The sequence below is a fragment of the Anolis carolinensis genome, unplaced genomic scaffold (genome assembly GCF_035594765.1).
Source record: "Anolis carolinensis isolate JA03-04 unplaced genomic scaffold, rAnoCar3.1.pri scaffold_9, whole genome shotgun sequence".
Classification (NCBI taxonomy): Eukaryota; Metazoa; Chordata; class Lepidosauria; order Squamata; family Dactyloidae; genus Anolis; species Anolis carolinensis.
Window position 1 is genome coordinate 12,706,400 of NW_026943820.1, and position 26,065 is coordinate 12,732,464.

At 40.6% G+C, this 26,065-nt stretch overlaps 2 protein-coding genes across 8 annotated transcripts in view; one reads left to right on the forward strand and one right to left on the reverse strand.

The window, feature by feature from the left end:
• The window catches only part of phkb (phosphorylase kinase regulatory subunit beta), a 196,762-nt gene extending 182,383 nt beyond the window's left edge, over nucleotides 1-14,379 (reverse strand). For 3 of the 7 annotated variants that reach the window (XM_062962009.1, XM_008113900.3, XM_008113904.3), the window contains exon 1: nucleotides 14,197-14,379. In XM_062962009.1, coding sequence (XP_062818079.1) covers nucleotides 14,197-14,338 — 142 coding nt within the window. In that variant the 5' untranslated portion in view covers nucleotides 14,339-14,379. Of the gene's footprint in view, nucleotides 1-2,132; nucleotides 2,148-6,003; nucleotides 6,099-14,196 lie in introns of all 7 variants that reach the window. The other 4 variants (XM_016994758.2, XM_016994757.2, XM_062962008.1 and 1 more) reach the window with 4 other exon arrangements.
• Nucleotides 14,380-14,503: 124 nt separating this feature from the next.
• Nucleotides 14,504-26,065, forward strand: part of itfg1 (integrin alpha FG-GAP repeat containing 1) — a 157,564-nt gene continuing 146,002 nt past the window's right edge. Inside the window, exons 1-2 of the mRNA XM_003222926.4 lie at nucleotides 14,504-14,669; nucleotides 25,781-25,853. Coding sequence (XP_003222974.2) covers nucleotides 14,504-14,669; nucleotides 25,781-25,853 — 239 coding nt within the window. The remainder of the gene's footprint in view (nucleotides 14,670-25,780; nucleotides 25,854-26,065) is intronic.

Sequence of the window (26,065 nt, forward strand, 5' to 3'; positions counted from 1 at the left end):
TGCTTTACCCACTTACGAAGAAAATTGCATCCTTTTAACTTCAAGCATAATCTTCCATTTTTAGGTCTTTTCATTACAAGACCTTGTGGGAGAAAAGGGATATTGACAGAGGCTGCTTATTTGTAATGGTTTATTGAAATGTATTTGCTTTGTTCAACCACTGACCACACGAGTTCTCTGATGCAGGCTGCTCCAAACAATTTAAGACAAGAAACCACATGAATCCTGTGCTTAATCAGTGACACCTACTTATGTCTTTTCTGAAAAATAAGAACTGATCACATACATATAATGTGTGACCATCACACAGCTCTGGAATCTGAAATAGCTCCCACTGTTTCCAGATACATTTCATCTTGGCCCATGTAATCTACAAAGAGGAACCATACTGTGAGGCTGCAACTATATGGGTTACTTCTTGTTTGAATGGACAGATACTTAACTGTCAAGACTATATTACTAAATATAGAAAGTCTTTTGGGGATCTGCATTTACTATATTGTATTCTATACCTATCCCAGTTCAATGTTGCCCGGCTCTTGTGAAAATAACTGGATACAAAAGAATGACAATTCTGAAATCCATTTCCTAGGCTGTCACACCAAACCAGAACATACTGCAGCAAACATTACAAGTATAAACAACACTAAAAAATGGAAAGAAAGACAGCAGGAGTGGGTTTCATAAGGACCTTATTTTACACCTCAATCTGAAATGAAGAAAAAATTCTGTGCGATGCCCTCTACTTTCAAATCTCCAAGAAGGCAACACATAAACAGGACATCTCTCTATTCTAATGTTCCTCTGGTATTTTAGAGGAAAGCAGAGGGTTTGCTTCATCCCCTTAATACTTTTTGTGAGCTATTTTGCTACTAGCAAAATCCCCCCACAAAATCAGGTCTAATTTCAGTCTTCTGATCACTTTCTAGATTGGTCAAGACAAATGACAAGAGCAGAAATGTTGTCGAAAACACTATGTCTCCCTGCTATGCTGGTAGTTTAAAATGTAAGAGAGGTTTTAGCAAATGGCACTAATTAGTTGCTTCCTAGTTTTAATGAGTTCATTAAAATACCTATAATGAATATCAAATTAGTTTACCTTCAGGAGGCCTTTTGCCTCTTGCCATTCGGTTGTACAGAATCAATTATTACTGTACAAGCCTTAACGGTGTATCAATGGAAACATGAGTTAAATTAATTCTCTATGTCCCTTGAAATGCTCCCAAAACAGTTTTGGGCCAGCCAAGTGACATAATTGCAAAAGCACAGGGAAAACGTCCTGCATTAAACACATCAAGCACAGCTGGACATTCACTTCAGTATCCCGAGCCATTTTGCTCAGGTTTGTTCAAACTCAATATCTAATGTTATTTCTCCAAAGAACACAAATTAGCCAAAAATGTGGCAATTAAATGGCTTTGGAAAGCATTAGTTATAAACGCTTTGTCACATTTATGTGTCTACCAAGATATGTGTGGAAAATCATAGTAACAATTCAGTGCAAAAGTCACCAAGGAAAAGACATGAAGCAAATGAAGATATTATATACCATGGGTGGTTTTACAGACAATAGTGGCTGTTCTGCGGAATATATGAAATAAGAGCAACAGTCGTATTTATTCAAGAAACAGTTTTTAAAAAGCAGCAAAACTTCCTAAATAGCAATGCAACAGCAGTAATCATTTCTGCATCATTATCATATTTACTTTTCAAAAACTGGTGCTGAAAGAAAATCCAATACAGTTCCAAAGTAAGAAAAAATCATGCATAACACAACAATTTAGTGAATTACTCATAGTGTTTGAAAAATGATACTGTTGCTACTCATTAAACTTTTTAAAAATCAGCTCATGGTTTTAGCTGTTTGATACTTTTCATGGCACCTTAGGATGAATAAGAGAACGACGGAAAAATTACAATTCTTGGAATTATACCTCTGAAAATGCCTAAAACTGAGTAACTTTATTCCCACGCATTACATTACTGTACTTTTTTATTGATACTGCTCTGCCTTCACTCACAGGGCAAAGGAAGTAACTGACTTGAGGTAACTTTGTAACTTGTGGCTCAGGTGCTACAATATGCCGTAGTCTTAATTAGAAACAGCTTATCCTTGCAAAATGCACACTTACCAGGAAATCTGCCATCTGAAGCCAAAAGAAAAAGCACGAAAAGTGTATTACAATCAAAATTATGCCTCCACTGTTCATACTGGCAAATGCCCAAGAAGTGAAATCCATCCAGTTCCTTTAATAATCACAGCACTACAGCCCAGGCTATATACAATTTGAATAATGAGGATTCTAGACAATGAACTCTGGGCTGTGAAGTAGGCCATCTTCAGCAAAAGTAAACCCGTCAAACAGCACAATGTTTTCCTAAGAACGTCTTCCCCTATTTATAGTATTGCAGTAATCCTAATTTGCTCAACTCAAAAGTATTGATCACATCTACTAGGCACTTGATTCAATCAGCACATTGGAAATAAGGAGAGATTTTATTGTTTTTGTCATTAAGCAGTTGATTTGAAATATAGGATGCAAAATGAACTGCAATATTAGGACCTGCTTTGGAACATGACAAAACCATCATGCAAGTCCTGAGATGGAACGTGCACAACATCAAGAGCGACTCTATCGTCAACTTCTGCCTGAAGCTGAACATTAAGATGCCATCAAAGATCTAGAGGTTTTTCTCAGGTAAAAAAAGCACTTCTTTATTAATGGTCCTTCCATTTTTGCAGGGGTTCAGAGATTTAACCCATATGAAAAGTAGAGGGCCTACAATATTTACTAAATGCTATAGTATTTTACAATACTTTCTAAGTGTTTAAGAATATCTATATCTATATCTATATATAAGCATTAGAAACAATCCTGCAAAATTGATCTATATTATTATCCTTACATGCAGGTTTCGGGCTCTGAACTGATATCCCTTGCAAGACCCACCTAGCAAAAACACAGCATGTTTCCAAGTTGTTGTTCTTAATGCAAATATATTTCTTTCAGTATTCAACAACAAATCAAGAGACTAAGAAGGAGAGATTGTTAAATTAAATCCACCCACACATTAAAAGTAATATTCTGTCTCACAGTAAGGAGAAGGGAAAACTCCAAAAAAATGATGATGTTCATAGGCCAAACTAAGCTAAACAAATGAAAGGTGGTGTAGTTTACAAGAAAGATATTGGCATTGATGGGTATCTATTTTTCACACTGTTCATAAAAACACAACATAAGATCCCTTACTACACTTTGACAGGGCATGCCATCCTCTCATATCATCATGACTGACCAATGAGTGTATTTATTTTTCAGCTAAAACTACATAGTAGACTGGTCTAAGAAGCAACTGCAGAGGAACTCTAGGGTTTGGGGATTTTTTTTCTACATAGCATTCAATTTCATAGTCTAGAAATGTGACTTAACACTTTCAGCGAATGAACCATTCGTCATAGGGCTCATAATAATTCCACAAACAGTTTAATATTACAATGTTATTACTGCTATTTCATATTGGACTGAAATATATTTAACAATTAAGCTTGTGAGGAAATGCTGCAATGACTGGTATTTCTTAGTTTCACAGAGAAATGATAAAAATGTATAAAATGATGCATGGAGTAATAATTGTGAAGAGTAAATTATTTCTTCTTGCATAATATCAAAATGTTGGGCCATCTAAAGGAACTGATTGGCAGCACTCACAAAAGACAGCACTTCTTCACATAGTGTGATGACTCATGGGCCATGTAGTCCCGTTCCTAACGCTGTTGTGACAGATGAAGAGGAAAACTTGGGTTTTCCACCATTTCAGCCAGAATTGGAACTTTCCCAGCCTGAATTGGAGCCCTTGCACCTGCAAGAGGTTTGCCTTCCAGAAATCTGCCAAACAAGCCCTGAGTCAGAATCTCCCCCATTTTCTCGCCGTAGTTATTATCAACAACAAAAAGGAGTTCAGCAGGCTAATCGCAGAAGCCTGAGAATCGCAGCCAGGCATTCAGCTGATTAAGACTGCTTCCATGAGAAATTCTAGGGAGTCATGCATCTGGACACAGAGATTGACTTTCGGTTCTGATTCCCCAGAGAAGTGTTCTTTGGTGGGAAAACGAGACCCTATTTAGGTTCCTTGCCCCGAAGGAATCTTGCGGAGTCAATTCGTCAGCAACTGGAGTAGATTGTGTGTGGACAGCGCTACTCCCGTTTCCAAGCCTTCGTTCCTGTTTCCAAGCCTCGTTCCTGTTTCCAAGCCTTCGTTCACGTTTCCAACCTTGCCTTGCTTCCCGGACCTTGCCAAGTATTTACCACGGATCTTGTCCTTGTTCCTCGTTCCTTGTTGCCTTGTATCAAGCCTTGTGTTCCAAGAATCAAGATTACTTCCTAGCATCACATCAAGTTCCTTGGATTAAGAACCTTGTCATCTCCCCTCACTTTGCTTGGCAAAGTGGGTGTTTCGGTTATTGGATTACAACTTTGGACCTTAATATTTCATATTGGACATTGTTTCTTTGGACTAACTTTGACCTTTCCTGAAAGGTCTACTTCTGAACTATTTCCTACACTTGCTTTTATTAACTTTATATATTTCCTTAATAAAGATATTAGATAGATTCTGGCCTCTGTGTTTGGTTATTGGTGCTCTGCAGCCTGGGTCGTGACACATAGGAGAATATGGAAGCTGCTGCTACAAGTTGGGTATCTCTTATCTCAACTGTTTGGGATCAGAAACGACCAAAGCCTAATGACAAAAAATCATTTATGATTATATACGCCTTACACACACCTGAAGTTTATATAATATGTAATTATTTTGTGCATGAATCAAAGTTTATATATATCGAACCACCAGAAAGCAAATGTGTCACTATTTCAACCGCTTGTGTTGGGTGATTTCTAAATTTTGGATAAGAGATGCTCAGCCTGTACAAGATTAGGCTATGGTTGCTAGTACAGACAGCTTTAGGATAAGACACATACATAAAGGACTGATTTATCAACAGTAATTATTCCTGAAAGCTAATGCATTCATCAACACTAATTAGTCCTGACAGCTAATGAACCATTAGGTTCAAGGGCCCTATGCCAGTGAATATCAGGTGTGCGGAGGGGAGTTAGTACAGAAATCATGTATGTCCTTTTCCCAGAAGCCCTTAGACAACAACAGTTGGAAACACAATCCTAGACTGAATATGTTAATCTGAACCAGCACATAAAGCACCAAGTTGTAGTGTCTGCTGACTACTGAAAATGTGTATTAGCTAAATTGTAGAAATACACACTGTGTTGGTGTGCTTCTTTTCTTAAAAGCTTTTATAAAAGCTTAGAAAACCGTGTATTTGGTGTACAGATTTTTGTAATCAATGGCCCTTATATTCCAGAAGTTTCAGCATCTCAGCTGACAAAGCCTCTGAAGTGACCCCACACTTTGTGCTGCTTCAAATGATAATGGCTATACATTTAATTGTAATAATAGTATTTTAATCTTTTTTGAAAGAGTATTAGTGAGCTGACAAATCTCTTGAAATGGCAATCAGTTAAACTCAGTTTCACAATATCACTCAGTGACAAAAATATGGAACATTTGTCTCTCCAACCAGAGATGATCACAGTAATAGCTGTGGTTCCCAACAAGGAATGGAAAGTTTGAAGCACCCAGCTAAGGGGAGATACACAATATGAGAGGTTGGTCGATGTTAACGTAGAATTAATAGTTGTGATTGGTATAATGGTAATTGCATTTTATAAAGTCTAAAAAAGTGGGATAAAATGGCAAATTATGACAAGATTTCAAACACTGACAATGATTCCCAGATCACTCAAACTGCAAGCCTGGAGCAGACGTTAAGAGACTTCTTGCAACCTATAACTCAAATCTAAATGTACATGGACAACTCATTGCAATTTCAAAGAGTGACAAATGCATATATGCAGACACACTCATGTGCACACACACACGTGCCCAAAAACAAAAGCAAGTGACCTGTGAGAAGTCAACACTTACCAAACCAGGAGTAAGCACGAGCAGAGGCGGCTCTGTCAGCATCCAAACCGGCCATTTCAAGCTGTTGCACCTTATCACAAACGTTTCAGGCTAAACTACAGCAATTGTTGAAAATGTTAGCAAGGGTTAGAGACAATCAAGTTTAAATTAAGCAAAAGTAGTGTTAGCAGAGTTATTAACATGATGCAGTGTACAATAAAGAGGATAATTAGATTCATTATATTTTATGTTTTCTCTCCATAGAGCAAAACTTGATTTTCCTATACTATAATTTTCAATAAATCTCACTGGTTGAAGTACCATTATCTACATTTACATAATGCCTGCTTACTGTTCTGTAACAAGAATGTTATTTGACATTAACAGTTCTTATTATACTAGATAATACTGAACATTTAAAACCAAATCTTGAGGGTGGGGGGAATCTTTTAGTCTGATGAAATAAATTCCAGGTCCAAATGAAATGCATTATTCTTTGCTTAATGAAACATATAATTGCTCTACACTAAAATAGCTCACAGTTGCATACGTTTTTTCAACATAACACTGTTTTTATGTCATTCTAAAACTTTTCATTAAGGAACCTATCAACAGAATGCTTTTTTCTTCTTTCTTTTGGGTATTTGCCCAGTAGATTTTTATATTTCTTGCAATCCTATCTCCTTGACTCCAATATAGATCTCAACTTTTGGACTAACATATTTATTCCTAATATCCAGGAGCAACCAAGTTTTTACACCTAGCATTTATTACTTCATTTTAGCGAGAATTAATGTTATAAAGCAGTTCAATTCAAATTAATGTGAACAGGACACAATGACATTAATAATGCACAAAGTTGATATTTTTTCTTGAGTATAGAAAAATTCAAACATTTATCTACATGATTTTGGATAATATGATTCAATGGGTACTAATCACGGGAACCATAGAATGATAGAGTAGGAAGAGACCACATGGGCCATCTAGTCCAACCCCTTGCCATGCAGGAAAAGCAAAATGAAAGTACCCCTGATAGATGGCCAGGAAATTATTTCATTCCCCTTTTGCAGATAAAGATTTTGCTACAGCTCACGAGCTTATGTTTTCTTAGTTAGTGGAGAAGAGACTGGTAACAAGATATAATTTTTCTTGTTTGTGTGTTGATGTGAGTTAACCATTGCCATCATAGCACACAGTACTCAGTTCCTCAAGTGTAGGGAAAAACATTTCAGCTACAGTTCATCTACAATCTAGTCTAGATTCCTCATAAAATTCAGCTAACACTGCTATTCAGCTAACAGTGCTCTGCTAATAGTATGCTGTCTCTGCTATTCTGCCAAGTACCAAATCACAATGATGGGTGAAATAAGTTTTATGTGCATAGAGAATATGCATAACAGAAGAATAGGATTACAGACACCCATTCACAAGGTGTGCTGTACCATCTCAAGGCCCCCTAGTCAAAAGGTTTGAAAAAGGCAGGCCCTGAGATAAGACAAATGTACTTTGCCTGCAGAAAGCCATGATCTGGCTTGCTCATTTCACATAAATTCTTGAAACCCATTCAAACCATTCTACAATGGACTGAGGGATGGAAGATCAAATTGCCAGGTATCCCAGATCCCTGAGTGATTAATTAGGTGGATTCTGTACACTGAAGAGAAATTATATGGCCTCTAATAAAAACACTGCTTACATGACTTCAGTTTTTAGATATACTTTTAATATGGTCCATGTATCAAAATATTACTAGGAATGTGCAACATTTTCTACTAATAACCAAACATTTAAATATGGGCAGCTATCTATAATTTATCCATTATGTATTATTATATCAAATATATTAAAGGTACTATTATTATTCCTATCTCACATGGCCATGGCATAAGAAAGGACATACCGTAAAAGAAACAAACACAACAAAACCTAGAGGTGTCTGCTAAGAAAGCCCAAGTTTGCACAAGGACTTGGTGTTTACTGAAGAAGCAACAGTCAAATAAGCATAAAAAGTATTTGAATACAAAGTATTTGTCCTGTCAACTATTATTGTAAATGAACTGTTGAGTCTTTCCAGTTTTATGTCTGTTTCATTCAGAAAGTTTCAAAACATATATTTAAATATTTCACTTAAAGTCTTCTTAAAGCTTTTCTGTTTTCAAAAATGTTTGAAAGGACTAAAACATAATAAAGCAAGATCAGCATACTTGTGAAGATTTTATAATTTGAGAACTACAATTGAATTTAAATTTGATTCAGCAATATTTGGGGGGGCAGATAAGGGGAACACTATACATGTCAAATCTTACATTATTGTGTTGTCGAAGGCTTTCATGGCCAGAATCACAGGGTTGTTGTATGTCTTTCGGGCTGTGTGGCCATGTTCCAGAAGCATTCTCTCCTGACGTTTCGCCCACATCTATGGCAGGCATCCTCAGAGGTTGTGAGGTATGGATAAACTAAGTCAGGAAAGGAAAGAATATATATCTGTGTAGAGTCCAAGGTGTGGCAAGAGTTCTTTGTCACTGGGAGCCAGCATTAATGTTTCAGTTAATCACCCTAATTGGCACTGGAAATGTTTTGTCCCTTGCCTGGGGGCATCCTTTGTTCAGTCAAGTCCTCATTGTGTTGGTTCCCATCTACTGTTTTGATTTTGGAGTTTTGTAATACTGGTAGCCAGATTTTGTTCATTTTCATGGTTTCTTCCTTTCTGTTGAAGTTGTCCACATGCTTGTGGATTTCAATGGCTTCTCTGTGTAGTCTGACATGATAGTTGTTAGAATGGTCCAGCATTTTTGTGTTCTCAAATAGTATTCTGTGTCCAGGCTGGTTCATCAAATGCTCTGCTATGGCTGATTTCTCTGGTTGAATTAGTCTGCAGTGCCTTTCATGTTCTTTGACTCTTGTTTGGGCGCTGCGTTTGGTGGTCCCTATGTAGACTTGTCCACAGCTGCATGGTATCCGGTAGACTCCTGCAGAAGAGAGAGGATCCCTCTTGTCCTTCGCTGACCGTAGCATTTGTTGGATTTTCTTCGTGGGTCTGTAGATAGTTTGTAGGTTGTGCTTCTTCATCAGCTTCCCTATGCGGTCAGTAGTTCCCTTGATGTATGGTAAGAACACCTTTCCTCTGGGTGGATCTTTGTCTTGACTCTCATGGCTTGTTCTTGGCCTTGCAGCTCTTCTGATGTCTGTGGTGGAGTATCCATTGGCCTGTAGAGCCCAGTTTAGGTGGTTGAGTTCACCTTGGAGGAGGTGAGGTTCGCAGATTCTTTGTGCACGGTCTGTCAGGGCTTTGATTGTGCTCCTTTTTTGACTTGGGTGATGGTTGGAGTTTTTATGAAGGTATCTATCTGTATGTGTAGGTTTTCTGTAAACTGTGTGGCCCAATTGTTGATTGGGTTTGCGGATGACCAGAACATCTAGAAATGGCAGTTTTCCTTCCTTTTCTTTTTCCATGGTGAATTGGATGTTTGGGTGGATGCTGTTAAGATGGTCCAGGAACTTGCTGAGTTCTTCCTCTCCATGGCTCCAAATTGTGAAGGTGTCATCTACGTATCTGAACCAAACAGTTGGCTTTTTTGGTGCTGTTTCTAGGGCCTGCTTTTCAAAGGAGTCTGCAGGAGTCTACCGGATACCATGCAGCTGTGGACAAGTCTACATAGGGACCACCAAACGCAGCGCCCAAACAAGAGTCAAAGAACATGAAAGGCACTGCAGACTAATTCAACCAGAGAAATCAGCCATAGCAGAGCATTTGATGAACCAGCCTGGACACAGAATACTATTTGAGAACACAAAAATGCTGGACCATTCTAACAACTATCATGTCAGACTACACAGAGAAGCCATTGAAATCCACAAGCATGTGGACAACTTCAACAGAAAGGAAGAAACCATGAAAATGAACAAAATCTGGCTACCAGTATTACAAAACTCCAAAATCAAAACAGTAGATGGGAACCAACACAATGAGGACTTGACTGAACAAAGGATGCCCCCAGGCAAGGGACAAAACATTTCCAGTGCCAATTAGGGTGATTAACTGAAACATTAATGCTGGCTCCCAGTGACAAAGAACTCTTGCCACACCTTGGACTCTACACAGATATATATTCTTTCCTTTCCTGACTTAGTTTATCCATACCTCACAACCTCTGAGGATGCCTGCCATAGATGTGGGCGAAACGTCAGGAGAGAATGCTTCTGGAACATGGCCACACAGCCCGAAAGACATACAACAACCCTCTTACATTATTATTTCTAGTTTTAGGCTTTTAACTACAATGTAAGATACAAGCTACAACTATTTTGGAAAGGCCTAGAAAGTATTTCAAATATATAATTTTAATCAATCTACACATAGTCAGTTCTGGCAATTAGAAAATATACATATTCAAAAATAGGCAGATCTCCTCAAAGAAGTTGAATAGAGTATCTATGCCATATATATATATGGCATATAGTATATACTATGCTTCTTTATAAGCATAAATCCTTCCTTAAAGCAATTTGCTCTGGGCAATCTAAGACCCTCCCTAACCTGAAAACAAAATAGCCCACTCTTTGTTGCTTACTCCTGTTTTAACAAATATTTTGTCTATCATTTGTAGAGAATAAATGAGAAACTCATGTATTGAAGTATGTTGCAAAGAATCAAAACCAAAAGTTTTAGCTTGAGTGGCTAAAGTGTCACCAATAGGCTGCAATGCAACCCATAGAATAAAACATTTTTGTTTCAATAGGACTGCTGGGAAGAGGCAATACAGTCCCTTAGACTTGGCCAACCCTAGTCTAAGACTTAGACATTAAGGAAAACCTAATTATTGTTCAAGGCTGTACTATATTGGCAATTTAAGAACACATTAATGTTTACTAGCTTGTCGAATGTAATGATACATACAGCAGGCTATTTCAGTTTATAATGTTCTCAACAAGACTTAATTTTGGAAGTGATGTGAAATTTAACTATCTCATTAAATCAAATGTGCAGCAAAGTCATCCATAACTGGAGACGGTGATTTTCTAAAATCAAATTGAACAGCTGTATTAACTAGCCAAAAGTCACCCCTAGGGACTGCCACTGTTACATGGACATTGAATGTTTAATTTTGGTTCCCTTTGCAAGAAAAGGAGATACAAATCCAAAGCAAGATTGGCTTTTTAAAAAAAATAAAAATAAAAAGTACTGTATAAGCTTTCACAAGGAGAAAAAAGATGTAGCCATACACATGCAACAGTCAAAACAATGACATGCTTCAGATACTGTTTCTTTTAGACTTTTATTAGTTACATTATTATTTATCAGGATCACAGAAGAAATGTAAACAAGGAGCAGCAGAGTTTGCATCTTCAATGTCAGCTGCAACTTTTTTGAGTGATTTGCAAACTGTCAAATGGATCAAGCAGGACAAATATAGATCAAGTCAAGGCAGGAGAAAGTTTGTTGACCAGCCAGGAAAAGCAACAGCAGTGGAAGAGGGAGCATATATTGAAGGGAAGGGGAACAAGGAAGTTTTTGACTTAAAAACAGAAAAGCTGAGAAGTTAAATAATGACCAACACAAGAAAAACCAAATTATGAGGGTGACAGAAAATACAAAAGGAGATAGAAAAGGGATAGAGGGAGACAGCATGGGAAAGGAACAAAAATGGGAAGACAGTTAAATGGAAGAATAAGATTGTCCTGCTGGGTCAGACTAAAGGCCCATCTGGTCTGATTTGCTTCCCTGGCACCACTCTCTTATGTATATTCAATATCTGACATCAGATATCTGACACGATTAAAAAATATCAGTATTATTATGCTAAAGATAAAGACTCCATTCCAGCGATAACAACATAAAAAATACAAGAATATGGAGCAAGTCTTATTATGCACCTCCATCTTATTATGATTGCCTTCAAAGGGCCATTGAATCCATGGATGAAGAATCCATGGATAAAGAGAGCCAAATATATCATTTTTGTACATAGCAGTCGATACTCTTTACTCAAACCATAGGATATCAGCCATGAAATGTAATTCAAAGCATATTGACACAGAACTGGGTTCTATGGAGCTGAATGACATCTGATCCCAACAAGCAGACCATCCTATGCATGCAGAGGTGACAGTGAAGAAAAACATTTAGGGCACATCTACACTGAACATTTAATGCAGTTTCAAACTAGTTCAGGAGAAAGTGCTGTGTAAGTGATTCCATAGGAAATCCTGGGACCAGGTTGAGGCCTGTGATGTTTGTGAGGAGACAAACCACACAAAGTGTTTGTCTTTCACAGACTTTTGTGGGCATTCATTGCGCAGTGACCACAGTTTGAAACTAGCTTCAAGCTGTATTAAGTGGTGATGCAGTCGCCCCAGTCACAAGATATATTTTTAAATAATACTGTGAGGCTAAAGGTATATTTTATGATAATGCAAATGCTTTTATGTTAAGCCGCTTTGCGTAGCATTTGTTGGATTTTCTTGGTGGGTTTGAAGATTGTTCGTAAGCTGTATTTCTTCATGATTTTCCCTATGTAATCAATGGTTCTCTTGATATATGGTAAGAACACTTTTCCTGTGGGTGGATTTTTGTCTTTACTCTCATGGCTTGTTCTTGGACTTGCAGCTCTTCTGATGTCTGGGGTGGAGTATCTATTGCCCTGTAGAGCCCAGTTTAGGTGGTTCTGTTCACCTTGGAGGAGATGGGGTTCGCAGATCCTGTTTGCACGGTCTGCCAGGGATTTTCTTTTCTGGAACATGGCCAGACAGCCCAGAAAACTCACTGCAACACGAATGCATCTCCCTCTATGAACCATCACAGAGGTTAAGATCTTCTAGGGAGGCCCTGCTCTCAGTCCCACCATCTTTGCAATCGTGACTGGTGGGGACGGGAAACAGCGTCTTCTCAGTGGTGGATGTGGAACTCCCTCCTTAGTGGGATTAGATCAGCCCCTTCCCTCCTGTCATTTCGCAAACAAGTGAAAACTTGGCTTTGGAAGCAAGCATTTGGCTCAGCATAATTATCTGTGCAATATAGTTGGAATTGGCTTTGGACTGATGAATATATCTAATCATCTGGCTTTGGATCTATGTTCAATAGTATCTAATGTTTAAAGGTAAAGTTAAAGGTTTCCTCTGACATTAAGTCTAGTCGTATCTGACTTTGGGGTTTGGCGCTCATCTCCATTTCTAAGCCAAAGAGCCGGCATTGTTCATAGACACCGCCTAAGTGATGTGGCCAGCATGACTGCATGGAGTGCAGTTACCTTCTGAAAGAAGCGGTACCTACTGATCTACTCACATTTGCATGTTTTCGAACTGATAGGTTGACAGAAGCTGGGACAAATAGCGGGAGCTCACTATGCTCCCCAGATTTGAATGCCAACCTTTTGGTCAGGAAGTTCAGCAGCTCAGCAGTTGAATGTTTACATATGTTGTTTTAAATTTTTCTTCAATTGCTTTTAATTGTTGTTGTTCGGGCATGAAATAATGCCACTCATGTGTTGTCAAAGGCTATCATGGCTTGTGTGTTTTCCAGACTGTATGGCCATGTTCCAGAAGCATTCTCTACTGATGTTTCACCCACAACTATGGCAGGAATCCTCACAACCTCTGATGATGCCTGCCATAGATGTGGGTGAAACGTCAAGAGAGAATGCTTCTGAAACATGGCTATACAGCACGGAAAACACACAACGATGTCACTCATGTAAGCTGCCCTGAGTTCCCTTCGGGATGAGAAGGGCAGGATATAAATGTTGTAAATAAATAAATTAAATAAATTATTCCGGCCATGAAAGCCTTCAAGGAAACAACAGTAATAATAATGTTTTGTTTATTTTGAGAACCCTATATTTGCATATAGGTCCGAGGCTTTTTAATCTCTGCTGAAGAAGTCTAATGCCTCAGTAGACAACAAAACCCCGGGATCCTATAAGGTAAAGGTTTCCCCTGACGTTAAGTCCAGTCATGTCTGACTCTGAGGGTTGGTGCTCATCTCCATTTCTAGGCCGAAGAGCCGGCGTTGTCCGTAGACACCTCCAAGGTCATGTGGCCGGCATGACTGCATAGCACTGAGTAATCAAAGCGGGGCCAAACTGCATTAACTCTAGTGTAGCTGCAGCCCAAAGTGGGCTTTGGGCCTAACCCAGCGAGGGGGGGGGGGGAACTGGGGAAGGGAGGGAGAGTCCGAAGGGAGGAGAAAAAGACACTATAGAAGACTGGCCAGACCTGAGCGCTTGCTGCGGGCTCTCAGTTCCAGCATTTTCCAGCTCACGTCGGCCAAAGACGACGCCATGGCGGGGAAGAGATCCTCAAAAGTTTCCTTCAAGTCGACTCCGTTGCCGCGTTGCTCGGTCCAGCCACAAAGCATACATCTCTCAACAGCATCTGCGCAGGCGCGGCAGAAGACTGTCGCAAAAGCACACAAACCCGGAAGTCGGTGGATTGTGACCGGCTGAGGCTGGGGACTGCTTTCCCGTCGCTTTCTCTGAGGGATGCTGTTGGCCGAAGGGAGGGACGACGCCGACGCCTCGCCATGGGCCTGCCGGGGCTTTTCTTCTTCCTCCTGGCGCTTCTGAGGCCCGGCGGCGCCCTCCAGAACGTCACCCCGCAGCTCTTCGGGAGCCAGGCCTCGGGCAGGCTGGCCGCCTTCGGGGACTTCAATTCCGACAAGCAGACGGACCTCTTCGTGCTGAGGGCAGGTGAGGAAGGAGCCGGGGCCTCCCTTCATCCCTCAATGCAGCCAAAGGGCTGAAGAAGAGGCCCCTTCGCCTCCTGGTGGGCCATGGGCTGCGTCAACCATTACACTTTAGAATAATATATACCTTCAGGTTTACACTATTGTATAATATAGACATGGGCAAACTTGGGCCCTCCAGGTGTTTTGGACTCCAACTCCCACAATTCCTAACAGCCGGCAATTAGGAATTGTGGGAGTTGGAGTCCAAAACACCTGGAGGGCCCAGGTTTTCCCATGCCTGGTATAATACATACCTTCAGGTTCACAGTATTGTGTAAAATATACCTTCAGATTCATAATATTGTGTAAGATATGCATTCAGGTTCCTAATAATATATAAAATATATCTTTCAGGTTCATATAATCTATCTATACCAGTGGTTCCCAAACTTATTTGGCCTACCGCCCCCTTTCCAGAAAAAATATTACTCAGAGCCCCCTGGAAAGGGGGGCATAGCTTAAAGGGGTGGGTGTGGCTCCTGCTCCAGGGGGCGGGGCTGACCCTCCCCCTAGTCCAAGATGCAGGGCTGGGAGGGGGAGGTGGGCAGAGACACAAATGGGTGGCTAGGACTGGGATGGGCGGAGTTATGAGCTTTGAGGCAGGGCTGAGCTTCTATCCCTGTCCTACAGCGACTGCCAGGACACATGGGGCGGGGCTAGAGGAGGGGGCGGGGCCTCTTCCCAAGTGCCTGACAGGGCTGAACCTCTATACCCCGCCCCCATGATCTAACAAGCACCTCAGAGTAGGTAAACAGAGGCTCAACCCTGTCTCGCACTCTTGGGAAGAGGCCCTGCCCCTAACCCCACCCTTTAGTCCTAAAAGGCCTCTCAGGAGAAGTATGAAGGTTCAGCCCTGTCTCGAGCTCTTGGAAGGAGGCCCCGCCCCCTTCCTTAGCTCCGCTCTGTGTTTTAACAGGCACCTCAGGTGCTCAGCCCTGTCTTCGGTACTTGGGAAGAGGCCCCACCCCTCCCTCATCTCCTAATAGGTGCCATCACCACCCCCCTGGATTGCTGCAGCGCCCACCACGGGGCGTAGTGTCCACTTTGGGAATCACTGATCTATACATCTATCTATCTATCTAGTCTGTCTCTCTGTTCTGTTCTATCTAAGATCATAGAATAATAGAGTTGGAAGGGACCTCATGGGCCATCCAATCCAACCCCCTGCCAAGAAACAGGAAATTGCATTCAAAGCACCCCCAACAGATGGCCATCCAGCCTCTGCTTAAAAGCCTCCAAAGAAGGAACCTCCACCACAGTCCAGGGGAGAGAGTTCCACTGCCAAACAGCTCTCACAGTGAGGAAGTTCTTTCTGATGTTCAGGTGGAAACTCCTTTCCTGTAGTTTAAAGCCATTGTTCTGCGTCCTAGTCTCCAGGGCAGCAGAAAACAAGCTTGCTCTCTCCTCCCCATCTAGTTTTATTCTATTCTATCTAGTTCTACCTAGATAATAAAAGTGAAAATCTGTATGTGGTGGAGATATCCATTTACACAGACAGCCTCCAGCCTCCACAAACTACTTTAACACTTTAACACTTTAACAGTGCGGAGGAGCCACCAAATCCCTCCCTCCCTTACACGTTACAGTGAGCCACATCCCAGCATTCTTTTTTCTCTGCATTAGTGTGGAACTTGCATGACCCCGCCCATTGCCTTTCCCTTAACCCTTTAATATTCTTTTCTATGGCACACAGTAACTGAACATGTTACAGAGAAAGGTTTGGGGAGAATTCACCATAATTTATAGGGTTTGTAGGGATTGGGATGTATAGTTCACCTGCAGTCTAAGAGCACGCTGAACCCCGCCAATGATGGACCTGGAACTAACTTGGCACACAGATCCAACACAGACAGCTGATAGGGTTTGGGGATGATTGACGTGGACATCCAGGAGTTATAGTTCTCCCGTGTTCGGAGAACACTGAGCCCATCTGATGACAGATCTGGACCAAACTTGGCACACAAATTCAATATGGCCAATTGGGAATACTGGTGGACTTTGAGGGTGATTAACTTTTAGGTCTAGGAGTTATAGTTCACCTGTATTTCGTGAGCCCTCAGAACCCCACCCATGATGGATCTGAACCAAACTTGGCACACAGACCCAATGCTGCCAACTTTGCATACAGACCTGGTTTGCAGAGGATTGACCCAAGATTCTGGGAATTGTAGCTCTCCCACATTGTTATGCCCCAAAACAAACAATACCTTTTTCAAATAAGCCAGGCACAAGCTAGAATTATATAATATATACCTTCAGGTTCACAGTATTGTGTAAGATATACTTTCAGGTTCACAATATTGTATAAAATATGCCTTCAGCTTCATAAGATTGAATAATACAGGCATGGGCAAATTTCAGCCCTCCATGTGTTTTGGATTTCAACTCCTAATTCCTAACAGCTGGCAAACCAGTACGTGCCCTGTATCCCAGGATCGGTTTTCTGTTTATCCCAGATTATCTGGCAGTGCGAACTCGTATATTCCAGTTTAAAGCAGAAAACCTGGGATCCGATCCTGGGATATAGGGCCTGTCTGGAAGGGCCCATAAAATGCTATCCTGTCAATCTCCCCAGATGTCTCAGAGTTTTCTGAAACCATAGGTGATATTTAATCAGAACAGTTCTTTGGTATGGGAATAGGAGGTATAGCACTGCCATAGTTTTAAATGGCCAGCTGCAGAGTGGCAATGTGAAATTTATGTTCAATCTCTGGCTAGTAAACTGTGGAGTTTGACAGGTTCTGTTCTATTACCCATGTTGCATCAGCCGCTCATGTGGTTTGGCATAATATAGGGCTGGTTCAGCACAACAGTGTTGCAGCATCAAATGTTGCAGTCCATATAGATGGGCTCCTTGACAACATAATCTAAGTGCAATCAGCCTGAAGTATATTATTAGTTTAATTGTGCAACTGAAATATTTATTAAGAAAAGAAGAAGGATGCTGGATATCAAAACAAATACTGTTAGCCACTGCCATTTTTAGAATTAAACTGAATATTCACCTAATCCAGGCATGGGCAAACTTTGGCCCTCCTCCAGGTCGTTAAGGAAGTGGTCTGCAAACACTTAGAAACAAATGCAGTCATTGCTAATAGTCAACACGGATTTACCAAAAACAAATCATGCCAGACTAATCTGATCTCTTTTTTTGCTAGCATTACAAGCTGGGTAGATGCGGGGAATGCCGTGGATGTAGCCTATCTGGATTTCAGTAAGGCCTTCGACAAGGTCCCCCATGACCTTCTGGCAAACAAGCTAGTCAAATGTGGGCTAGACAAAACTACAGTTAGGTGGATCTGTAATTGGTTAAGCGAACGAACCCAAAGGGTGCTTACCAATACGTCTTCTTCATCCTGGAAAGAAGTGACGAGTGGAGTGCCGCAGGGTTCCATCCTGGGCCCGATTCTGTTCAACATCTTTATTAATTACTTAGATGAAGGGTTAGAAGGCACGATCATCAAGTTTACAGATGACACCAAACTGGGAGGGATAGCCAACACTCCAGAAGACAGGAGCAGAATCCAAAATGATCTTTACAGACTAGAGAGATGGACCAAAACTAACAAAATGAAGTTCAACAGGGACAAATGCAAGATACTTCACTTAGGCAGGAAAAATGAAATACAAAGATATAGAATGGGGGATGCCTGGCTCGACAGCAGTACGTGTGAAAAGGATCTTGGAGTCCTCGTGGACAAGGTAAACATGAACCTACAATGTCATGCGGTGGCGAAAAAAGCAATGGGATTTTGGCCTGCATAAATAGGGGTATAGCGTCTAGATCAGGGGTCCCCAAACTTTTAAAACAGGGGGCCAGTTCATGATCCTTCGGACCATTGGAGGGCCGGACTATAGTGGGCCGAGCAATAATAATAATAATGAATAATAACAACAATAATAACAACAACAACAATAAAAGGAGGGTTGGAAGAGACCCTTTGGGCCATTGAGTCCAATCCCCTTCTGCCTTTGTGCACCGAAAGCACAAGCAAAGCACCCCTGACAGATGGTCACCCAGCCTCAATGTTAATAATAATAATAATAATAATAATAATAATAATAATAATAATAATAATAAAGAGGGTTGGAAGAGACCTCTTGGGCCATTTAGTCCAACCCCCTTCAGCCTCGTGCATCAAAGCACAAGCAAAGCATCCCTGACAGATGGCCACCCAGCCTCAATGGTAATAATAATAATAATAATAATAATAATTCTCAATTAAAAGACAAAGTATGGATGGTCGATATTGCAATCCCAGGGTACAGCAAGATTGAGGAGAAACAATTGGAAAAGCTGACACAATATGAGGATTTAAAGATCGAACTGCAAAGACTCTGGCACAAGCCAGTCAAGGTGGTCCCAGTGGTGATCGGCACACTGGCTGCAGTGCCTAAAGACCTTGGCCTGCACTTAAACACAATAGGCACTGACAAAATTACCATCTGTCAGCTGCAGAAGGCCACCTTACTTGGATCTGCCTGCATTATTTACCAATACATTACACAGTCCTAGACACTTGGGAAGTATCCGACGTGTGATCCAATACAACAGCCAGCAGAATGTCTGCTGTGGACTCATCTTGTTGCGTGTCATAATATAATAATAATAATAATAATAATAATAATAATAATAATAATAATAATAATAATAATAATAGTTGTAAGAGAAGAAGAGACCCCTTAGGTCATTTAGCCCAACCCCCTTGTGCCATGGGGGGCCAGATAAATGGCTTTGATGGGCCGCATCCGGCCCCCGGGCCTTAGTTTGGGGACCCCTGGTCTAGATCCAGGGAAGTCATGCTGCCCCCCTATTCTGCCTTGGTCAGACTACACCTGGAATACTGTGTCCAATTCTGGGCACCGCAGTTGAAGGGAGATGTTGACAAACTGAAAAGCATCCAGAGGAGGGCAACTAAAATGATCAAGGGTCTGGAGAACAAGCCCTATGAGGAGCAGCTAAAAGAGCTGGGCATGTTTAGCCTGCAGAAGAAAAGGCTGAGAGGAGACATAATAGCCATGTACAAATATGTGAGGGGAAGTCATAGGGAGGAGGGAGCAAGCTTGTTTTCTGCTGCCCTGGAGACTAGGACACGGAACAATGGCTTCAAACTACAGGAAAGGAGATTCCACCTGAACATTAGGAAGAACTTCCTCACTGTGAGAGAAAACTGTTCAGCAGTGGAACTCTCTGCCCCGGAGTGTGGTGGGGGCTCCTTCTTTGGAGGCTTTTAAGCAGAGGCTGGATGGCCATCTGTCGGGGGTGCTTTGTTTGAGATTTTCCTGCTTCTTGCAGCGGGTTGGACTGGATGGCCCGTGAGGTCTCTTCCAACTCTACGATTCTATGATTCTAGGTGTTTTTGGATTTCAGCTTCCACAATTTCTAACAGCCAGCAAGTCCAAAACACCTGTAGGGCTAAAGTTTGCCCATGCCTGGTATAAAATACACCTTCAGGCTGTGTGTATGAGGTGTATAACTGAATTCTATATATGATAATGATACTTTTGATGGTTGAACTGACTTGATTTCATTCATACAGTTATAACACTACTAGCTGTGCCCGGCCACGCGTTGCTGTGGTGAAGTATGGTGGTATGGGAAATAAAGTATTGAGGAATTGGTGGTAGTTAAGGTAAAGGGTAAACGTTTTCCCCTGACGTTAAGTCCAGTCGTGTCTGATTCTGGGGGTTGGTGCTTATCTCCATTTCTAAGCCGAAGAGCCGGCGTTGTCCGTAGACTCCTCCAAGGTCATGTGGGATGACTGCATGGAGCGGTGTTACCTTCCCACCGGAGCAGTACCTATTGATGCACTCACATTTACATGTTTTTGAACTTCTGGGTTGGCAGAAGCTGGGGCTAACAGTGGGGGCTCTGTCAGTTCCCCCAATTCAAACCTGCGGCCTTTCGGTCAAGAAGTTGAGCAGCTCAGCGCTTTAACATGCTGTGCCATCAGGGGACATTATTTCCTAAAGGTTGTGAATATACAATATTTCTGATTGTTTTGTTTTTTTTTTGTCTGTTGGAGGCAAGTATGAATGCTGCAATTAGGAAAAATGATTAGGATGTAATGGCCTTGCAGATTTAAAGCCTGGCTGTTTCCTCCCTGAGTGATTATTTTGTTGGGAGGTGTTAGCTGGCCCTGATTGTTTCCTGTCTGGAATTACTTTGTTTTCAGAGTGGTGTTGTTTGCGATATTTTATATGCTTCTACTGTCTGTGGCCCTGAGAAAACAGAGGATTGGCCAGACTTTGATGATGGGAATCCTTTGTTGGGAGGTGTTAACTGGCCCTGATTGTTTTCTGTGTGGAATTCCCCTATTTTCAGAGTGTTGTTCTTTATTTAGTGTTCTGATTTTAGAGATTGTATTGTTCTGTTTTATTATACCACATTAATTTTTATATATTCTGATTTTAGTGTTTTTGAATACTTGGAGCCAGATTGTATTCATTTTCACGGTTGACCGCAACACAATAATAATAATAATAATAGTAAGGATAGTAATGATAGTAATAATAATGGCTTTGGTAATACATAGTGCTTCACTGCCTTCTCAGCTTCCTTTCTGGAAGAATCCTTTCTTGGGAGGTGTTAGCTGGCCCTGATTGTTTCCTTTGTGGAATTTCCAATTTCCTTGCTTTATTTACTTTCTTTATTTCTTTATTTCTTTATTACTGTCCTGGTTTTAGAGATTATATTGTTCTGCATTATTCTATCCTAGAAATTATTTCATATCAAAGTAGAATCTCACTTATCCAACATTCGCTTATACAATGTTCTGGATTATCCAACACAGTCTGCCTTTTCATAATCAATGTTTTTGTAGTCAGTGTTTCAAATTCATTGTGATATTTTACTGGTAAATTTGTAAATACAGTACAGTTGAGTCTCACTTATCCAACATAAGTGGGCTGGCAAAATGTTGGATAACCGAATATGTTGGATAATAAGGAGGCGTTAAGGAAAAGCCTATTAAATATCAAATTAGGTTATGATTTTACAAATGAAACACCAAAACATCATGTTAGACAACAAATTTGGCAGAAAAAGTAGTTCAATACGCAGTAATGCTATGTAGTAATTACTGTATTTATGAATTTAGCACCAAAATATCACGATATATTGAAAACATTGAGTACAAAAATGCGTTGGATAATCCAGAACGTTGGATAAGCGAGTGTTGGATAAGTGAGACTCCACTGTAATTACTACATAGCATTACTGCGCATGGAACTACCTTTTCTATCAAATTTGTTGTATAATATGATGTTTTGGTGCTTAATTTGTATAACGATAACCTAATTTGATGTTTAATCAGCTTTTCCTGAATCCCTTCTTATTATCCAATATATTTACTTATCCTGCCGGCCTGTTTATGTTGGATAAGTGAGAGTCTACTGTATATTGATCATCTTATATTATCTGCTTAGAACTGGATTATATGAGGCCCCTTCTTCACAGTTGTATAAAATGCACACTGAAGTGGATTATATGGCAGTGTGGAGTCAAGATAATCCAGTGCAAAGCAGATAATATAAGATTATAAATGGGTTATATAGCTGTGTGGAAGGACCTTGAGTCTACACTGCCATATAATCCAGTGCAAATTAGATAATCTGTAGAAGAAGAGTAAGTGAGGCCTAAATTTTCCTGTCCCCTAACTGAAACCTGGCTGTCCCTTGGTTGCTAGGCAACGAAGTGGGCAGAGATTAGCCCTCTAAACTGGCAGCAATTGGATAAAAACAATTATTGCTCTCCCTCTAATTAGGACTTTATTTTTCTTTTCTTTTTGTTGTATCAACCTAGAGGCGTGGATGATGGGTTGTGTTGTCAAATTTCGAGGTTGGGGGGCCTGTAGTTTTGTTGTTTTGTCCACTGCCCTGATGCCATCACTCTTTTATATATATAGATGTAACCTGAATTTTTTCCCTGGGTTATAGATGTCATTTCCAATTATTTTATTTATTTATTTATTTACATTACTTTTACCCCGCCTTTCTCTCCTAGGAGACTCAAAGCGGCTTATAGTAAATAGGCAAAAATTCAATGCCTAAAAACAATGTAAAAACAACAATTCATATAAAACAATCTACAAAACAACAGTTCATATAAAACAGATACCATTACAAAATAAAAACACATTATATAAAATTTTAAGAATGTCCAAGATTAAAATCCATTCATCCAGAATCCTCAAGTCTTCGTACAGGTCATGTAAAGTCCATGTTCTCATTCATTAAAAGCTTGTGTGCACAACCATGTCTTTAAGGCTTTCCTGAAGCCTAGGAGAGTTGGTATCTGCCGTATGTTGCAGGGGAGGGTGTTCCACAGCCGAGGAGCCACCACCGAGAAGGCCCTGTCCCTCGTTCCCACCAGCCTTACCTGCGAGGCTGGTGGGACCGAGAGCAGGGCCTCCCCCGATGATCTAAGAGTTCTAGAAGGCTCATAGGGGGAAATACGTTAGTTTGTGATAGCCACAAAACCGGAGCTTCTGGAGTATAATAACTACTTTCAAAGTAGGGACTGCACAGTTAAGCAAGAAATAACATTTTCAAACCAGAAACCATTTTTTTTCATATTTTGTTCCATAGTGTTATTCAATGTATTGTATAGATTTATCTTCAGTATGCAGTATCTATGTGCACATCTCCACTATAGAATTATGACAGTTTGACCCCATTTTAACTGCAGTGGTTCAGTGCTATGGGATCCAGGGAGCTGTAGTTTGCTTTCTGAAGACTGCATCAGATAGCTGTATGCTTTAAGGATGCATCTCCACTGTAATTGGCATGCCTCAGTGCCATGGGGTCCTTAAAGTTGTAGTTTTAAAAGATCTGCAGCCTTACCTGCCAAAGAGGGCTGATGCCTCAACAAACTCCCACTCCCAGGATTCTCTACCATTGAGTCCTGACAGTGAAGGTGGGGTCAAAATGCATTAGTTCTGAACTAATGACACATAAATGGATTTTGTGTTTAGTCTTGGGTCCCATCTCCAAGATTACACTATGGATAGCATAGAAAAGAGTTAAACCCCTGTGGTGTTCATTTTGCTATCTGGGCCCCTGTTCAGAAAATTTTGCCTCACTTTCTGTCTCTGTGAGAATTGGATTTTGAAAAGTTTGGCTTATTGTGGAAAGAAGGATTGGTGATGAAGCTTCATTGGAGATCCCCTTTCCCCATGATAATAGTTCTTCCAGGAGTGGATTTTCCTTCTGAAGGAAAGATCTCTCTCACTCCCTTTTTTCTCAGCACCGTTCTTAACAGTGTGTCATTTGTAAGTTGGATGTTGTAACTCGAAGGCTCCCTGTACCCCAACATTCAGAAAAACCCCACACACCTCTGATTGCAAGGATTTCCTATAAAGGATGCTGAACCCATATTCCAGAGGTCTCAGCCAATGTGGTTCAGTGGTTTCAGAGACCAGGGTTTGAATTGCTCCTCAGTCATAGAAACCCACTGGGTGATTTTGGGGAAGGTACATGCTCTTAGCCAAAGGGGAATGAAATGGCAAATCCCCTCTCAAGAAGTCTTCCAAAAAACTCAATGCACTTACGTTCATTGAAAACTATTTGAAGGCACACAGCAACAAGAGGCTGTGTGTGGCAGTTGCCTTTAGCTGAATTGACAGTCTTGTGACACCTCCATCATCATCTTTTGTTTGCAGTCCGCTCCGCAAACACCATCACAAGTTACAGGCTACATTTAGGATGGAGGAATATGTCATTGATTTCCTTCTGATCTCGCTGCATACAGTCCCTCACAGCTCTGTTTGTTTATCTGTGTAGATGGATACATATAATGCAAAATGAAGCTCCATGCAACTGATGACAAACTGTTTGTTGCCTTTGAAAGATTATCCAATAATAAAGGTGTTAGTAGTCTTCAGGTTGCTATGAAACTCTCGCTTTATATGTATCATGTCTACTGATATCTTATACTAGTTTTCAATGTAACATTATCACTAACTGAAACATCAGAACAAGATTGAAACTTGAAACTATTTGTTGCCTTTGAAATATACAATTATGTGGTAGAAATCTTCAAGATACTATGAAACTCTTGCACTTATCTTGTGCTTATTTTAAATGTAAACATTGTCATTAATTGAAACTTCAAAACAAGACAGATTTGTGTAAAAGAGTTATCTACCAGAACAGTAGTGCTATTTGCTGTTCTTTGTTCATTTTAAAAGGCCTATATCCCAATTTAGGAGCCCCCTGTGGCACAGCGGATTAAACCACTGAGCTGCTGAACTTGCTGACCAAAAGGTTGGCGGTTCAGGTCTGAGGAACGGGGTGAGCTCCTGCTGTTAGCCCCAGCTTCTGACAACCTAGCAGTTCAAAAATATGAAAATGTGATTAGATTAATAGGTACCACTGTGACGAGAAGGTAACGGCATTTTATGTAGTCATGCCAGCCACATGACCTTGGGCGTGTCTATGGACAATGCCGGCTCTTCGGTGTAGACATGGAGATGAGCACCAACCCCCAGAGTCGGACACAACTATACTTAATGTCAGGGGATTTTTTTTTTCGTGTCAGGAGCAACCGGAGTTGCTTCTGGAGTGAGAGAATTGGCCGTCTGCAAGGACGTTGCCCAGGGGACGCCCGGATGTTTTTGATGTTTTACAATCCTTGTGGGAGGCTCCTCTCATGTCCCCGCATGGAGCTGGAGCTGATAGAGGGAGCTCATCCACGCTCTCCCTGGGTGGGATTCGAACCTGGCAGCTTTCAGGTCAGCAACCCAACCTTCAAGTTACGAGGCTTTTATCCCCTTGGCCACCGGGGGCTCCATGTCAGGGGATAATCTTTACCTTTACCTATGTCCCAATTTACTTGCCAGCCAAAAAATGAAAGCCAATAAACACAGGCAAAATTATTTAAAGCACCTGAAAGAACACAAAAAAACAATAATTGTATGTTTATAAGAGGAAACATTAATAGCTGATTGTTCCAAGGCCTGTTTCCTAGATAGTTTCATCCTGGAGAACTTAAATGTATGAAACCGAATTGCCTGGCAATGTCTTATGTTTTCTTGTTGAACTGAAACCATCTATTCTTGTACTTTTTTTCAGACAGTGAATTAAATATATTCCAGGCAGATCAAAAAGAACCTTATTTTAAACCCAAAGTCAAGTTACTATTAAGGTATGTATTCTTATATAATGTGTTAACATTCTGCTGTCGCTCCAGGATAGACTTCAGCAACATGCTATTCTGTCTGTCAGGTTGCCAAATTTATTTTACTTTTTCTTTATTGTATTATTTGTATTACTGTTTTAATATTACTGTGTTTTACTTCTAGAAAATATTATAGCCACTAAACACAGTAACACAAAGACAGAAGCAGAAAACAGCAT